The 18,239-nt window shown below is 38.5% G+C and overlaps 2 protein-coding genes across 2 annotated transcripts; both read left to right on the top strand.

The window, feature by feature from the left end:
* The first annotated feature begins 1,716 nt into the window (after positions 1 to 1,716).
* Positions 1,717 to 6,971, top strand: LOC121746929 (serine carboxypeptidase-like). Its single transcript, XM_042140888.1, has 9 exons — positions 1,717 to 2,094; positions 2,987 to 3,155; positions 4,087 to 4,206; positions 4,890 to 5,033; positions 5,105 to 5,255; positions 5,473 to 5,561; positions 5,907 to 6,165; positions 6,258 to 6,391; positions 6,507 to 6,971. Exons 1-9 carry the CDS (start codon positions 1,781 to 1,783, stop codon positions 6,633 to 6,635), a joined length of 1,509 nt encoding a protein of 502 aa, XP_041996822.1. The 5' UTR covers positions 1,717 to 1,780; the 3' UTR covers positions 6,636 to 6,971.
* A 9,007-nt stretch (positions 6,972 to 15,978) lies between these two features.
* On the top strand, positions 15,979 to 18,028 carry LOC121748429 (gibberellin 20 oxidase 1-D-like). The gene is made up of 3 exons (XM_042142785.1): positions 15,979 to 16,731; positions 17,110 to 17,431; positions 17,537 to 18,028. The coding sequence occupies exons 1-3, from the start codon at positions 16,187 to 16,189 to the stop codon at positions 17,810 to 17,812; spliced, it is 1,143 nt and encodes a 380-aa protein (XP_041998719.1). The 5' UTR covers positions 15,979 to 16,186; the 3' UTR covers positions 17,813 to 18,028.
* Positions 18,029 to 18,239: the final 211 nt, after the last annotated feature.

The following is an 18,239-nucleotide window of genomic DNA, read 5'->3' as shown; positions in this document are numbered from 1 at the left end:
CCGATCGGCGAGCTGATTTTTTTTGTTTTAACGAGTACTCTCTATCTTAATTTCTGTACAAGATCAACAACGTGAAATGGAGAACAACAACGAAGGTACTCCAATGACGAGCAGTTCTCAAACTCCCCCTGTACCCGTGGGAGGTGGATGTGGTCCGATGCCCGGGTACTACAACATGTACCCGTGGCAGCAGATGATGTCAGGGATGGCAGCCGGGGGTACCGGTGATGCAGGGGACGCGGGGGGGGGGGAAACGTCTATCACCCCAGTTTTAATTTTTCGACTGCTTCTTCGCACACATCGACCCCACGGAGGCGCAGTTCACGCATTATGAGACTTTCTCCTTAGAGGAGTTGGGGTTTGATCTTCTCGGTGTTCCGGAAACTCCCGTTCAAACGGGGGGAGTAGGGCGGGGTCGGGGCCCCCCAAAGAAGAAGGGCAAGGGGAAGGGCAAGAGGGTCGGTGAGTCGTCGCAACCGAGTGAGGACGACTGCTCGGTACGGAGGAAGTGGACGGATGCGGAGAACGTCGCGCTGTCCAAGGCGTGGGTGAGTGTTTGCGATGATCCCCTCACTTCGAACAATCAGAGGATCGTCAACATGTGGGCCAAAATAGCAGCAGCCTACAAGGCATGTTTCCCGGAGGGGAGGCCGCGCAACGGGGAGGAGTGTCGGAAGGCGTGGGACCGAATCAGGGCTGGAGTCTCCCGATTTTCGGGCTTGTACGCCAACGCTCTCCGCATGCAGAGCAGTGGCCAAACGGGGGATGACTGCAGGAGGATAGCGGAGAAAGCCTTCCCCCAGCCCGGGTTGTATAAGGAGTTCACCTACTGGAACTGCTATGAGGTGCTGAACGACTCCGAGAAGTTTCGGGCAGGTGTCGACGCTGGCTGGCCGAAGAAGCAACGACTGAACTATACCGGTGATTATAGCGGCAGCAGCGGCGGTTCCCACGACCTCCCCGAGGGTGCTCAGGAGCTCCCATCCCCTCCATCGTTCGCTCGCCGAACTCGCCCGGTTGGTCAAACGTAACGGAAGGCGAGGGGGGGCGCCGGGGGTCCCAGGAGGTCCAGTCGGCATCCCTCCTTGGCCAGTCGACAGAGGATCTCAAATTCTTCGCGCGTCAACAAAGGCGTGCTCAGATGGTCAAGATCTTAGCCGATTGGAAGGCGACAGAGGACCCCGAGGAGAAGAGTTTTCTTCACGCATTGCTCGTGAGCATGCGTGACGATTTGAAGGCCACCGCGACAGGAGGGTACCGGCGGCGACAGAGACGAGGAGTGAGGCGGAGGTCGGGATTTTTTTAAAAATAATGTATTTTTTTTAAATTAATGTAATTTTTTTAATGTATTTTTTTTTAATTTAAATAATATAATTGAATTTTCTCGTATCTGTGTCGTAAATTTAATTCCGTATTTTGTGTGATTCTCAATTATTTGTTTTATATAATTTTGAGTGATGTGGCTAGGCTATTTGATTGTCCTGATGATGTGACAGGAGAATTTTTAGTGCTGATGATGTAGCTGGAGGAGTTTGTGGCCTGCCTATTTTTATCGTGGATGCCCTAATTATTAATGCTAAATTGTGGGGCCACATAAATCGCAAAGACCATGAGCACGATTATAGCCCTTCGATCTTCCACTTTGCCGGACCCATCATACCCCACGATCTAAAGATCAAAGCCTTGAAACTGGAGATTACAGATTCTGGTATAAATATCAAACAAAACTACGAAAAACGCATGAGTTCAGTCTAGCAAATAGTCGCAAGCTCACGAAAAAATGATTTCGTCTTCGCGAAGCTACCTCTCTATCTTCGTCGTTGTCGTCGTCCTCTTCTCGCCGACGGCCTCCGTCGTCGGGCTGCTCCGTCCGCCGCCGAATCTGTCAATGATTTCGGTTGAGCGGCTGATTCACGACCTCAATTTGTTTCCGAACCATCCGATCAACATCGTCGACGATGAGGTTGCTTCTCCCGACACTGCGAGGCTGGTCGAGAGGCGATTTAGGTTTCCGAATTCGGTGGATCCCAACGCAGCTGAGGAACTAGGTCACCATGCCGGTTACTATAAGATTGAGCATTCTCATGCCGCCAGGTTAGCTTCTTCAGAAATTGAATTTTAAGTTACAAGTTCCTTGCCGTCGAATTTTTTTTTTTGTTGACGTTTATTAATTCGTAATCAGTAACTGACTCGCATAAGCAGCCAATTTATAGAAATATGACGGTTGGTTGACTAATTTTCCTCGATTATCAGCGATGTTATATCGATTAATCGCGTGTGATAGATATTTTTATTATGTGCTATATCGCGACTCGCGAGTGAGGAAAACGTGGTTTGCTCACATTGATCGAGTTAAGGCACCATGACTGTTATTTTGCTACGTTTCGTGATTTTATCATTGTACATTGTTGCGATGACCATTTCAATACATGTGTTTAATTAATTCGGATGTACCAGCAGTTAATTGAGGTAGAGCCGCTTTCTCTGTGCAGTCACTGTTCTACTTGTACAAATACTTTCTAGGAACGTATTTGCTGCTACTTATTTACGGAGAACACTTTGTATCATCATTTTACACTCACTGGATATGTTTGTTTGCATTTCTGTCTAATGACGCTAAATGTGGATATTTGGATCTGTTTAGTTGGTTTGTATGCGCTGGCCTTGATATTTTATGCAAGGTTACTATGTCCTGAATCTTAATTTGGACATTTAACATTTTCTGTTGCCATGACCTAGCTGATAATTAGAATACCGGTGATCATATGTCTTGGGATTAACTTTGTTGACCTCATGAGCAATGTCAAGTGGGGATTCCATTTTTCAATTGTCTGATTAACTATATTCGAGAGCATGTTCCTTAAATTTTATAATTTCAAACATAATGTTTGTAAAGTTTCCTATGGAAATGTTTTGATTTTCTGCAGCCTCTGATATTCTCACTATACCCAATGCTCAAACTGTGCTATTTGCATTATGGTTGCAGGATGTTTTACTTCTTCTTTGAGTCTCGTAATAGCACCACAGATCCTGTTGTCATCTGGTTGACTGGTGGGCCAGGTTGTAGCAGTGAGATGGCTCTTTTCTACGAAAATGGCCCCTTCACTATTGCTGATAATCTAACTCTTGTGAGAAATGAGTATGGGTGGGACCAGGTATTATACTTGGTTAATTCTGGTGATTAAAAATATACTATTACCTACTGATTTATTATCTGAATTAAGCTAATTGTTTTTTTCCTTGAAAGCGGAATTATGCTAATTGTTAATGTTTTGTGTTCTAAACTTTTTGGTGCCATGTTTGAACTGCTGAATTTGGTTTACAATGTTCCTGATATGTCGACGATCTATTCACACTTTTAAGGCCATTAGCAGTGGGGCGCCCTAAGGCGCGCCCTATGGCGCGCCACGTCATCAGTTTTATCCTCCTACCCCCCACCTGCAGTGGGGCGCCCTAAAGCGCGCCCTATGGCGCGCCCTATGCATTTTCTTTTATTTAAATATTTAAATAACTACAAAAATTGGAAAAAAACTCCATTTCATTTATAAAAATTAATGTTCATACATTTATAAAAATTAATGTTCATATGCTTATGAGTTAGTCAAGAGTAGAGTCACATTATTAGTAATGTAATTGGATTTAAAATTAGAAAAATTCATGTTATAAAAATTAATACATTTTATAAAAATTAATTTCTATCACATTTTCATCTTAATAAATGTATAAAACAATTTAGTTTTCAAGATATCTCAACTAGTGTGTGTAACCCAATGGTTAGGATTATTGTCTTCCAAGCAATTTCGAACCCCGGCAAATGCATTTTTTTAAGTAAAATGCGTGCCATCGTCCACGCCTATCGTTCGCCGCGCCCACAATGGCGCGGACGATGGCCATCGTCTGCGCTATACGCCGCGGACGATGTATTGGGCGTGGGCTTCGGGCGCGCCCGATGGCAGACACCCACAATGGTGCCATCGTCCGCGCCCGAGGACGATGGACGCCATCGGGCGCCCCATTGTGGGTGCCCTAAGTGTCAAGCTTCAGAAACACTTGTTTGTGATATAAAGTTCTTTGATGATTTTGCAGGTTTCAAATATTATATTTGTTGACCAACCTATTGGAACTGGATTTAGCTATAGTTCTGATAAACGTGACATTCGCCATAATGAACATGATGTCAGCGATGACCTATATGACTTTATACAGGTTAGTTTTGTTACTTTGTTTCCCTCTTGCACCCTCTCATACAAGAGCATCTGGTCTTTGTTATGCTTCCTATTTCTCAGAAAGAATTTGAATGTATCTACATCTATCTTAGTAATTTTGATATTAGTCATTCAAGCGGAAAGATTTTTGTCTGACAAAAGAGAATTCAAATAATAGAGTGCCATTAAATGCCAAGTACTAGAGCTTTCTGCTGTCACTCATTGACAAAGAATGTGGCAATTCAGGTTTTTAGAGTGTTGTTTCATTATGAAGTTAACCCTCAAAAGATTCACTAGTTGTACCTGATGATGATGCATGTGGAGGAGTAAATACTGGCATTGATTTTGATATGTTTCATCTCAAAGAAAATGATTGTTCGTCCATAGCAACTCTCAATAACTTAAAATGTAAATGAGGTGTATGATGATAATTATTCTTGAAGCTCTGTGCGATTTAAGTTCTGGTAGTGTGAACCAAAAGCAAATATTTGAATATCACGTACTGATGAGTGATGGAAGAAATAATGTGTTGTGACGCTTTATGAAGCTTTTGTACAGTGCATAACTTATACACAGGTTTCCACTTTTTTATGATTAATGTGGAATTGCATTAGATGAAAAAAAGAGAGACTAAAATAAAACTTAAATATTGAATAGAGTTCTCACTCTTAAGTTCTGCTGTAGGCATTCTTTACGGAGCATCCTGAACTAGCAAATAATGATTTTTTCATTACTGGAGAGTCATATGCTGGACATTATATTCCTGCTTTTGCTGGTCGCGTCCACCGTGGAAACAAAGAAGGGGAAGGAATTCATGTGAATCTGAAGGTATTACTGAATTGTTAATTTTATTGTTTATGTGGCTGTGTTGAATATCTTATCTGATCTAAGCTAAACAGGGATTTGCTATGGGAAATGGTCTAACGGATCCAGGAATCCAGTATGCTGCATATGCTGATTATGCTCTTGATATGGGAATACTTACGCAATCTGAGCATGATCGTATCAACAAAGTGCTTCCACTATGTGAAGCAGCGATCAAGCTCTGTGGTACTATACATCCTCCTGTTCTTGATATTTTATGTTACAATGATTTTTGTATTTTCTGAGTATGGTCTGTTTGTCTTCTGTGAGTGGTCATTGCTTAAGCTGTTAGGCCTTATTTGTAAATCAGCTATGACAATATTTATTATATGCTTGGAGTGGCTCTATCACTCTGTAGCTATGTTGTTGGTTAGCTTAAACGTTTTTCCTTCACTTGTTTCAGGCACTGATGGAACTTTATCTTGCATGGCGGCCTATTTTGTTTGCAACACAATATTCAGTTCAATTATCTCACATGCTGGCGATGTGAATGTAAGAAGCATATAACTCGTCTATGTCTGGGTTATCTCCTGATTTATAACTGCTGTGCATAAAATATACTAATAACAGCAGGAACATTTACCTGTAATCGTATTAATTTATTCTTGGGATGAACTTGGATCAAATCAACAAATTGAACTCATTGATGATACTCATAAAACTCATCGAGCTATGCTTACCATGTCCCAAAGCATCTTTGAGCTTTGAAATGACATGGGCTTTCTGCCTTTCTTCAGATAGAGGCTTTGTGCCTTGCATATAATTTTTCAAAAAATTAGGTCTTTACTTTCTCAAGCTATAAGTTTTTGGATGATGCTTCACTCTTTCTTCCTGCAGTATTATGATATCAGAAAGAAGTGCATAGGCAGTCTATGCTACGACTTCTCAAACTTGGAGAAGTTCCTCAATGAAAAACCTGTGAGGACAGCGCTTGGAGTTGGAGATATAGAGTTTGTCTCGTGCAGTCCTACTGTTTACCAGGCAATGCTCATGGACTGGATGAGAAATCTTGAAACTGGTATCCCTGCTCTTCTTGAGGATGGAATAAAGATGCTGGTTTATGCTGGAGAATATGATTTGATCTGCAACTGGCTTGGTGAGACTACTTTACTTCCTGATCAGGGAGAAGTGACATTATCCAAATTGAAGTTCATTGACAAAACTGTGTTGAATCATTTCTATGAACAGGTAATTCAAGATGGGTACACGCAATGCAGTGGAGTGGTCAGAATGACTTTGAATCATCCCCTGAAGTCCCTTTTCAAGTTGATGGTTCTGATGCAGGATTGTTGACAAGTTATGGTCCTCTGAGTTTCTTAAAGGTCTTCTACCTCCTTCCTCCCCTAATTTTCTCAGATTTTAATATGTAGATTCACTGCTACGCTGATTTACATTTTGCTCTTTCATTTGTCCATACAATTTCCTTTCTGAATATAGGTACATGATGCTGGACACATGGTTCCTATGGATCAGCCTAAAGCCGCACTAGAGATGCTGAAGAGGTGGATGAAGGGGTCACTCTCACAACTGACTGCCGAACAGGATAATCTGGTTTCTTCGATGTGATTACGAAGCTTGGCTTTCTCGAACTATAAAAAGTCTGTAAACAAGAGATGACTTATGGACATCTTACAGCCTCATGATAGTTATGTAGGATAAGTAATGGTGAAGGCAAAATGTTGAAATTGGATGTGCTGTAATTACAAAATTTATCCTGTGTTGTTTTGTAGTTACATGACTGCCCTTTTACTTAGCAGTTTACGGCCTTCATGTACTATAATGATAGATTCCCCATCTTTAGTATTGGGTTTCAGACATTGATATGAATCTTTAGCTTATTATGGTAACATGTTTGACATTTACTTCTATTTGGATGATAACTGATGAGTAGTGTTTCATGGACCTGTTTTTCCTTCTTAGTAATTCTCTCTCTAGGATGAGTAGTTATATACCTTTCTTTACTTCCATTCAGTTTTATAAGTTAAGTCCAGTGAAGATGCCATGCTGACCCTGAAATGTGATCCCGATTGTACTTGAAATCTTGATTAATGATTTTAAAGATGCTCACAGAGCCCTAGCTTCATCAACAAACCTATGATCCTTATGAATCTGGCACTAATTAGTGCTCTCTCTATGAGTTGATGTCACTCTCATTTTCTTTTTACAAATTGGTTATGCAGAAAATATCTATAGTTTTTTGTTGTGGCATTTAATGGGCAAACGATGACCAGGATCAGTTGGACACAGTCACTACTCACTTGAGGTTGACAGCACTTGTAACTTGTAAGTACTGTATATTATTTCGTATGTTGTGTGCGTGTGTGGCTTTGTGTTTGCTGCATAGTATCTTGTCGTTGTGCCCTGCATTTCAGCTCGAAAGAGTCAAATTCATTTTTTTCTTTGGGCTGTTTTGCCCTTATATCATCAAATAAGTGCACTTGGTGTATGTAGACCTCTAACTAAGGGAAATTTTGTGTAAGGTTCACGAGCATGATCCCACCTCTCAGCTTCGAATATAGCTTTATTTTGTTTTATTCTATGCTTTCTTTTGATCTGTCTTTGTTCTTTTCAGATGAACAGTGCCAAGTTAACTCACGGACTGTATGGAGCTGAAACGGATTGTCTAACCTTTTTTGTGATGGAGCCTTGGCACTTATTCAGCATGATTGGCTTTAAAGAAGGTAAATTTCTAATCTATCACTGATCTAGTTCTTCTTGCATTCGTTACTTGGTAAACCACTCTGGAGGAGGTGGGGGGCTGTCAATGAAAATACTCATATTCCGAACAATGCACATGGACTTAGCGCATAACGTCCCGACACTATACGGACATGAGAGCCATAAACTATGACTATATTGCACATAATCGAAGCTTGGGGTGGTGGGTTCATCAACTAATGTAATGATTATATTTCACTTGAGTCGAAAACCACCAGAAACAAATTTCAATCGTAGACAGAGTGAACAAAGCTTTGAAAACCTCTGCCCACAAGTCTACCAACATGCCATTTTAGTTCTTTCGTACTATATTCAGTTTTTAGTTAAAAGTATGCTGGATTCAATTTGAGGTAGGAACTCAATTTTATTGACTATATTGCACGTTATAGGACCCAAAATGATACTAGCTTTGAATTAAATTCAGAAACTAATAAAATTTGTTGATCTGATGGTACTTAATCCAATAAGCAGCAACTAGCCAACAGCTTCACGTGTTAGTGGGAAACCTTGTTTATGTTGTGCGGACAAAACCTCTTTTGCTTTCACCATACAGTTTACCTTAACAGCCACAGACTTTTGAAACCACTTTACCATCAGCCCCAGACCTAGATCAAGTGCAGATTGTGCTTGCTCCCCATTCCACAATAACATCAAAAACCATTTCATCACGAACCCCACCAAATAAATCATGGCAATACATCTTCTGTGATAAGCAAATTGATCGAATCTTAAGATGTGCTTTTTTTTGTCTTTACCTGAGAAGTGGATCCATGATCTACGGAGTATATCTTTGTCCATTATAGGAGAGGCTAATCGTGTGGTCTTTGAAATTTACTTGTGATGGTCTAGGCTATAGATAAATATTGACAGTATTAAGCAAATCATGTAGAATTTGTGTATTGTTCTCTTGTGTTGAGTTGAGATCCAAATAAATAGCTGTTTGTTGACGGTTTCGTGGGTTCTTAAGAAATTATGTCCCACCTTCAATTTTGTCTGCATGAAATATAGTGCCATTCCTCCACAATGTTTGTTGCTTTACCAGTGGACCTCTCTCTCCCCACATCACCTTATCTTTCTATTCCTGGCAAAGGTATCCCAGGTAATTCTGTTGGCTCGGCTCGATCATGGTTGAATTAGCATATAACATATGAAGCTGTATAATACATATTTTGTTTTTTTTACCTCTTTCTCCCAAGGGTTCGCCCATCGCCATATATGTTATCTCACTGCATATCAAATTTACCATAGCCTGTTAAATTAAGTGTCCATCCTTGTATGTTTGTTGTTGATGTACCGAAAGGTCGGGTTGGGTCATAATTGTTGGCAATTGAAACTAGATATAAAATTATTATATAGTGGTTTCAGCAGGTCTATGTGAACATGGACTTTTTTCTAATCGAATGGACAACTGACTCAATTTTTTTCGATCGGTTGGACCACTTGGCCCAAATTTTTAAGTCCAGTTATACTGCTGGGCCAGTCATTTTTTCGGTTTCAGATTTATTCAAATCACAGTCGGCGACCCGCTCTGATATCAGGATAAAAATCCATGGGTTTCATCTTAAAACCAATTGGTGATAGGAGGAGGGACTCATGAGACTTATATAGTGATTTCAGTTCCCTTTGTACACCGATGTGGATAGTTGTATTTTTTTAGTTTCAATTGCCAACAATAATTGGACAAGGTTTAAGATTTACGAGGAATAGTTTCCATGTGTTGCTATATTTAGGTGGTATATTAACTATATAGAAATAATATAGGTTAACATTTGATTTGAACAAATAATTTTCAAACTTGGATCACGTATTTTATATTCAATTTATATTCCACACATGGTTAGCGCCTTTGGTTGTACAGTTTTTGCGTAATACAGTAATAAAGTATCACTTTTAATACATAGGACCATTTTTCTACAGTATACCATTAGGTTAAAATTGTTGAAAGGTGAAATAGAACTTGGAATTGATTTGAAGCTGCGCAATTATACATCTATCTGCTTTTTCGTTGTTTGGCCAGAATAATAAAAGAAAAGGAGTACCTAAGTTTGATTACTTTCATAAAAATTAGAAAGGAGACAAAATTAGTAGGGCCCTATGATTCCGCATCAGTTTGCTGCTTATAGAATATTTTCATATCTTTGGTAAAGCATTCAATCCGCTACTATAATATGCATGCTTATGCTAGCTCGATATGTAGTCGCAATCAATCGACTTCTATGTTAATAAATAGTGATGCAAAAGCCTAGCATTGACACACTATTTGGTTGTCCTAATAATAGAGTTTCGAATGATAAAAACTGTAGATAATACTACTATTTATGTAATTTCTTTTGTTACTTACTTTTATCATACATTTACACTTTATGTTTTCATATATACACTACTATAATTCAATGTGACTTCATTTCATCATCAAGTATTAATGTGTGACCCGTGTGTTCTTGTGTTATCATAATTCACTTTATTTATATACACTATAAATGCTTGGATTCAATAATTGAGCAGAAAATAAGAAACGTTAAATTGCATGACTAGTTGTAGATTCCTAATTCATTTTTGAAAGGAAGGTATCTCTCATGTTTAACTTTTTTTCACAACGTGGTTTTATTAATCAATAATACTATCCAATCATATTATAATTGATCACATAAACTAATTTTAATAAATATTTTAATGATCACATAAATACTAAAAATGAAAACACCTTTATCTCTATTATATTCCCCCTCTTCACTTAACACATAAAATAAAGATGTCTTAAAACCTAGGCCGCCCAAGGAAGGGGTCATTTTCCTTGGGACTGAGCGAGTACTATGTTGTTTGAATAGTTATAACGTGAGTTTGTGTTATCAGTCTTTATAAATTGCCATCACATATACTAGTACTTACTTGCCAATAGAACTATGAAAGAATTAACATATCTATACACATTTCTGATATTTGACAATAGAACTATAACAGAATTAGCATATGCGTACACATTCAAGTATATCTTGGTTCACCTTTGATACTTGTCATAAATTTGATAAATTTATGCCAAGTAGTCTCATAAATTGCGTGCAAAATTAAAGGATCGATTTGCAATTTGCTTATGGTGTGCAAGTATAACGTGTGTGCATACATACGTGAGTATTGACTAAAATAGAATTCATTTTAAAATACTTCTACTATAAATTAGGATCATTTATTATAGCCATAGATAGCGAATATACAGTGGATTTATTTGTTGAATGGATTTGCAATCTTAGGGTTGAGTCTTAAGGAGCGAATTTTGGATTGTATTTTCACAACAAATTCATACATATTTCATTTGGAATTCATGATTCGTAATTGTAGTCTAATCCTTCTATACATTTACTTTATTCTAAATTTTAACAGATCTTTTCATTTCTCCACTTCGAATAGCTTCGGCAAACATCCCTCTCCTATACATTTTTCTTACATATAAGAGGCATACTATGCCTCCCCATTTGGATGACTTGAGGGGGAATCTAGAGTAATCAAAGTTCAAGAATAATGATTATACTATAACTGTATGAATCAAATGAGGGGCATCAGTTTCCATTTTATGTGGTAACAGCTGGGCTGCTTTAGCAGTTGATTTGATACATTTGTTAATTACCTCTGGAGGTGTTTATAAAATATAGTCGTCGTGTCAAGTCAAGTTTGTGACTTAGGTCATCCACAACGCTGTCTCTATACCGTCTCTTAACTACTATTTGAGCACTATTTGAGGGCCCCACTATCCTTTTTTCCTCCATCTCTTAACTAAGAGACGGAACCTGCAACTCTCCGTCTCTTAACCGTCTCTATACCGTCTCTTAATTACTATTCATTCAATTTAATTTATAAATTTTTTTTAAAACCCAATTCAATTTAAACAAACACACTTTATTAAAATTAAAACAACATTACAACTTAACATTAAAAAAACGAAGACATAATTAAAATTCTAAAAAAATAAAAATGACATAATTTAATCTTCTCCGCCAAAATTTTCCCAAATGTGCTCAATTAGTTGACTGAAGATGGAAATTGGAGTGATAGAGAGGATTTGAGAGGAATAAATGTGTGTTTGTGTTTGAAATGAGTATGAAATAGAATTATTTATAGAGTAAAAAAATTAAAAAAATTTAAAAAATGAAAATAAAAATTTAACGGTAATATTACCGTTTGAAAAAAAAATTTAATTAAAAATCGATTTTTAAAAAAAAAAACGAATTATTGCGTCATCAGTGACGACGTCCACTCGCGGGCCAGCGAGTGGGCGTCACGCACGCATGGGGACGTGGCACGTGTCCCTGGCGCGTGACGAGCCATCTCGTCTCGTGTCTCGCCGAGACGAGCTACGCGACGAGACGGGCGCGAGATAGAGACGAGATGGGCGCTGCAATGCGTCTCACGGGGGTCTCGTCTCTCCGAGACGAGACGCGAGCCCGGCGCGAGACGCGTTGTGGATGGTCTTAGTACTAACTTGTCTGTGTTAGTTTGTATAAATACCCACTTATACATATATGAATTGAACGAAATTTATTAAAAAATATATTATTCCCTCCGTCCCAGTCCCATAGTAAGAGTCACATTTTATCATTTAGGTCCGTCCCACAATAAAAGTCACATTCACTTTTACCATAAATGATAATTAAGTCTCGCATTATACTAATTCACTTCACTCACACGATATTATAAAATCAATATAAAAAAGTGGATACTGTATTGTTGATACTTTTACCATTAACTTTTTCATTCAAATAAACGAAAATACAGTTCATACGTCAGTGAATTTAATGAGAATCGAACCAAACTACCCAAACGTCAAATTAACTTTTGATGCCTCAGTTTGCTTCCGTTTATATTAGTACTAGTAGCTTGCTTTGTTACCTTTTTTGTATTGTTGATGTAATATGTCAATGAAAAGTTGATATTATCAATATATTTTTTTAATCATACACACATATGTGTGCTTTTCTATCATAACTTTAAAATTTAAAAATATAATAAAACATTGAATATAATTGTTTTGGTGCTTTGCACTTTTCGTTTTAACATATATAAAATGAATTGGCTTAGTTTTAACATATAAAAAAACACGAATTCAAATTTTATATAAATCTATCACTTCTTCAGTTGTAATGTGTATGACTGTAAGTAGACATGATCACGTGGGTAAGGGTGGGTTTATTCAAATTATCAATTAAGCACACTGCTGGTGTTGAGATAATAATAGTTAAAAGTGAACTAGAAATGAGATGTTGATATAAGTTTTTGTTTGTCATGCATGGGGACAGTAGATATTCATTTGCTGTTGTCTCAATATAGTTGGAGCACAAAATTCATTATTCAATATACAAAAGGATGTTTTATACTATTTCTTACTACTAATACTACTACTACTACTAAGTAGTATGCTATTATTATGAGAATGTGATTATATAGTATACCCAAGTTTTAGGTAGCATCACACGGGCATGCACAAACCGACCCGGCCCGGCGGTTAACCGCCGGTTCGGGCCCGCCGGTTCATGAACCGGAACCGGCGGGTTGAACCGGCAGAAGGGTTGAAGGGTCGGAAGGGCCGGTTCAGGTTCGGCAATATATTGAACCTGAACCGGCGGTTCAAAACCGGCGGTTCGGCGGTTCGAACCGCCGGTTCAAAGGGTTAAATAGTGTTTCGTAGGTTAGGGGTTCGTAGGGTTCGCGTAGGGGTTTAGTATAGCCGTTGGAACCGGCGGTTCGCGGGGTAAACCGCCGGTTTGAGGGGTAAACTGCCGGTTCGGGAGCCAGTTTCTGACGGTTCCGGCAACTTTTCAGAGGCTAGACCGTAGGGTCAGTGTGTAGGCCTGCAAAACCGGTCAGAAACCGCCGGTTTTCGGTCAGAAACCGGCGGTTTTCTGACGGAAACCGTGGACAACCCGCCGGTTTAGGGTTGAACCGCCATATGTTTTTGTATATGCAAAAACAATTACATAATTGTATTTGTATATACTCTAGTCGATGAAGTATATTTCTCTATACGGCTAAATGAGGGAAACTTTTGACAATTCTACTATATTTGTTGATTGTTAGACGAAACTCAACATTTAAAGTTGAATTGCTAAAGGTGTCCTTAATTTAGTTATGTAGAAAGATCTTCTTCGCCGGTTAAGAGTATATATATAATACACTTATACGTTTAAGAACTTCAACATCGTTTCTTGTCATTTGTAATTAGTTCTTCACTAGTAGTCTCATTTGTATTTAAATTTTGTTTAAGACTTCAAGACCGCCATATGTTTTCAATTTGTAATTGTTGTAACTTGTAACGTGTAATTTGTAAACATGCAATTTCAATAAAATTGCAACTTTATCCGTATTTTTTTCAATTTTATTTACTCACATTTCATACAAAAAACAAACTTGAAAAGTGTAATGTAAGTTGATTAAAATTGAAAAGTTGAAAAATGCAAAAAAAAAAAAAAACAATTCGTCGAACCGGCCCGGAACCGGCGGTTCAAGCCGAAAACCGGCGGTTTTGAACCGCCCCGTAACCCGCCGGTTTTTTGAACCGGAACCGGAACCGCCGGGAGCTAGGCGGGCCGGTTCAGGTTCATACATTCCCCGACCCTTGAACCGCCGGTTCATGACCCTGAACCGGCGGTTTTCGACCCTTGTGCATGCCTACACACCTATATCATCAGTTGATCTTGATTGTTTGATAATTGATATTTTTTGCTTTTTTTAACTTTGAAATTGTTTTTTTAATGTTAAGAACGATATGATATACGGCTTGATGCAAAACAAAAAATATGCTATGGTTAAACATAAATGTGTATATTGTCGGCACAAACATCGATTATATCGAACAAATTTGCATAAAATAAATTCAACATATGTACCATGGCTAGTCTGGCAAGATGTGAATGAGCATGAGAGTTAGATATCTATAAATAGGGGGTAGGATTATTGAAGAAGAAAGAAAGAGATATATAAAAAAGTTAAATGCATAATTTTGTTTGAAAATCAATCTTGACTATCTATCAATCAAGATCCACATACTGATTAGTCCTGATTAATATAATTAGGATATTTAAATTAAATTTCAAAGTGACATAATAAGCTTAGAAATAGGCTACCAATTCAAATTCTCTACTGCATATAGAAATATTTGGTAGTTTGATGCGGAGATTATACATCTGGGAATTATTTTTGGAAGAGCTGAGTCATTAGATTTTTGTCCGATCACGAACAATTTTCCCCCTTCTTTTTAAGAGGATCAGTAGTGGTACCTCAACTACCCTGTAAAATCACACACAATCGATCTAGGGCGGTTTGCTCAGTGCACAACGCCCTACACTCGTGTGGCGTGCTTATTGACATACTTGCTCGGTGCCATGCCTGTTAGACATGGCATGGCGCAGCTCACCCAACTCGTTCCACATGTCTTCAGCCCGATGCCCACGCACATCATCCCCTCTTCTTCTTGTCCACATTTATACCCGACACACATCTGAGGTTATTTTATTAGTTAGAAGAGAAATACTTATACTAAGTAAATTTAAGCTGTAATTAATGTTGGACATAATGTATGAAATTAATTTGCATGGTGTGCGTTCTTGCAAAATAGTGAGTTGTACTACTATAAGTTAGTTCCAAACATACTGAAAATAGAAACAAACACCGTGGATAGATTTATTAGCCTTGTTTTATCATTCTACTAGTAGTGCTGGGTCCAAGCACGTGTGCCTCCATTGTTATTACCACACATTCAAATAATACTTTTTGTTGTTTCTTCTACGGACAATATTAGAAGGTCAGGCGACTATTACTATCAAGATTCCTTACTTTTTTTTATTTATTAATTATTGCATTTTTTTGTTTTATTATTATTATTATTATTTTAACTATATCAAAATACCACAATTCATGCATAAAAAGGAAGTACGTTTAAATTATTTCGAATTCATACAAAATCTTTTTCCGTTCTATCCGTGCATGCTCCCAAACCTCTCTCTCCTAACACTTTCTCCAAATACTATACTCGTCTATAGCTGAGTTATATTCTTTTTTGGGATGTCACTCTATAGCTGAGTCATTTCTTTTGTAACAAATACCACAATTTTCTTAAATCTTATATCTAAAAAAATGCTTCTTTTGTAACAAATACCACAATTTTCTTAAATCTTGTATCTAAAAAAAATGCTTCTAGTTTAGAGAAACGAAGGGAGTAGCTGAGTAGTAAAATGATAGTAGAACAACTAGACACACACACATAGAAGAACCAAGCCTCCATCCTCCCTATATATATATACTTCTATAAACCTACACTTGTTCCCATGTAAAGTTGCATACCTTTTCCTTGCATTCAATCCTCCTCTTCTCATTCTCCACCAAGAATAAAAAAAAATTAAATAAATAGAAATATGACTATCCCTTGCATGATCAAGAACCAAACCTCCACCTCCCACAACAAAAAACACAAAAACAATTTAACCTTGGACGATCTAGTCTCTCCACATCAATCCCACATACCACCGCAGTTCATATGGCCGGACGACGAGAAGCCCTCGCCCAACCCACCGCAGCTCCACGCACCGGTGGTCGACATAGGCGGCTTCCTGGCCGGTGACTCTGCCGCTTCCGCAGAAGCGGCAGAGCTAATTGGCCAGGCATGCACGAAGCACGGCTTCTTCCTAGTGGTGAACCATGGTGTGGACGCGGGGCTCATCGCGGACGCCCACGGTTTCATGGGCGAGTTCTTCGAGCGGCCGTTTGAAGAGAAGATTAAGGCTGAGAGGAAGAGGGGTGAGCACTGTGGCTATGCGAGCAGCTTCATTGGGAGATTCTCTTCGAAGCTGCCATGGAAGGAGACTCTCTCGTTTGAGTATTCTTCTTCTCAAAAGGGCTCTTCGACTAGTGTTGAACACTACTTTCGCACCACTGTGGGTCAAGATTTTGCACACTTGGGGTATGGCAATCATGTTACTATTTGGTTTTACTTTTTCTACTACTTTAATTTTCTTCTATATTTATTATATGTGGGTTGTGACTTATTGACTTTATATCACGATCATGAATTTGAAGAAATTGGAAGAAAAAGAAAATGTAGAATTTAGAGGTTATGTTGGGCTAATGGTGACAATATGTTATAAAAAGTACTATATAGAAATAGAATAGTTGTGAGTAGACAAAAGTCATCGGCTCTAATTTGATTTGACAGTCTATTCAACTGTACAAGGTGGTCGCAATTGAAATACCACCTCTACAATTAATCACTCCATACCCCGACAATAAAGCACCGAAAGAGAATAAAGTACGAAAAAATGACATATTCAACTATGTGCAGGAGTATTTATCAAGAGTATTGTCGTGAGATGAGCGCACTCTCGATGGGGATCATGGAACTCCTAGCCGTTAGCCTAGGCGTGCCGCATGCTCACTTCAAGGAGTTCTTCGACGACAACGAATCAATAATGAGACTGAACTATTACCCGCCGTGTCAGAAGCCGGACCTAACCCTAGGAACAGGGCCGCACTGCGACCCGACTTCACTGACCATCCTTCACCAAGACAACGTCGATGGGCTCCAAGTGTTTGTTGACGATGAATGGCAAGCCATCTCTCCCAACCCCAATGTCTTTGTGGTCAACATTGGTGACACATTCATGGTATATAAGTACAACAATCAAAATCAGATTATTATTTCTTTTGTGGAAATAAACTATATATATATATATATATTGATAATAATTTCTTGTTATTGTTGTTATTAGGCACTATCAAATGGGAGATACAAGAGCTGTTTGCACAGGGCAGTGGTGAACAGCAAGTGTCCTAGGAAATCTCTTGCATTCTTTCTATGTCCGAAAATGGATAGGATTGTGAAGCCTCCATCTGAATTAGTGGACTCTGATAATCCAAGAGTATATCCAGATTTCACATGGCCAACCCTACTTGAATTCACTCAAAAACATTATAGGGCTGACATGAACACCCTCCAATCTTTCTCCAACTGGCTTCAGAATCAACATCAAACATCTCAAAAATAGTTAGTTGCAGTTGTTCCATTTGTTGCAAGATTGTGTACTTTCTTGAAAATTGGTGTTTGGAAATGGCAGGTGCTAGAAATCAAGCACACTCTGCAATGAATTATCTCCGCATTATCTTTCACTTAAGAGGAAATTTTGTAAGCTACAAGAATAATAATTTGTAGTAACATTTGTTCATGACTTGGCAAGGACCAAAATATATGGAGTTGAAGCTAAGTTTTGTTTCCGGAGTCCGGACCAAGAGACGTGCTAAACTTAAAAAGCTCCGCTACCACTTGCAGAGATTAAGTATTAAGGCGAAGCATGAAATTTTTCATGTTGAAAGATTACAACTTGAATACAGTTCCATACTAGTACTACAACATTTAACTAACAGACTGCTGATGTGGCATCTGACTTGGTATTTAACCAACCAACCTGCTGATGT

Source organism: Salvia splendens, chromosome 9 (assembly GCF_004379255.2).
Source record: "Salvia splendens isolate huo1 chromosome 9, SspV2, whole genome shotgun sequence".
NCBI classification, from domain to species: domain Eukaryota; kingdom Viridiplantae; phylum Streptophyta; class Magnoliopsida; order Lamiales; family Lamiaceae; genus Salvia; species Salvia splendens.
Note: the sequence above shows the minus strand (reverse complement) of the source record. Positions and strands in the feature narration are given on the sequence as shown.

Bases quoted from the DNA above. Each gene is read 5' to 3' on its own strand.
- LOC121748429 (XM_042142785.1), top strand. From the start codon at position 16,187: ATGACTATCCCTTGCATGATCAAGAACCAAACCTCCACCTCCCACAAC. The intron at 16,732-17,109 runs GTATGGCAATCA...AACTATGTGCAG, and splicing joins CAAGATTTTGCACACTTGGG to GAGTATTTATCAAGAGTATT. The intron at 17,432-17,536 runs GTATATAAGTAC...TGTTGTTATTAG, and splicing joins ACATTGGTGACACATTCATG to GCACTATCAAATGGGAGATA.
- LOC121746929 (XM_042140888.1), top strand. From the start codon at position 1,781: ATGATTTCGTCTTCGCGAAGCTACCTCTCTATCTTCGTCGTTGTCGTC. The intron at 5,256-5,472 runs GTACTATACATC...CACTTGTTTCAG, and splicing joins AGCAGCGATCAAGCTCTGTG to GCACTGATGGAACTTTATCT. The intron at 6,166-6,257 runs GTGAGACTACTT...TTCTATGAACAG, and splicing joins TTTGATCTGCAACTGGCTTG to GTAATTCAAGATGGGTACAC.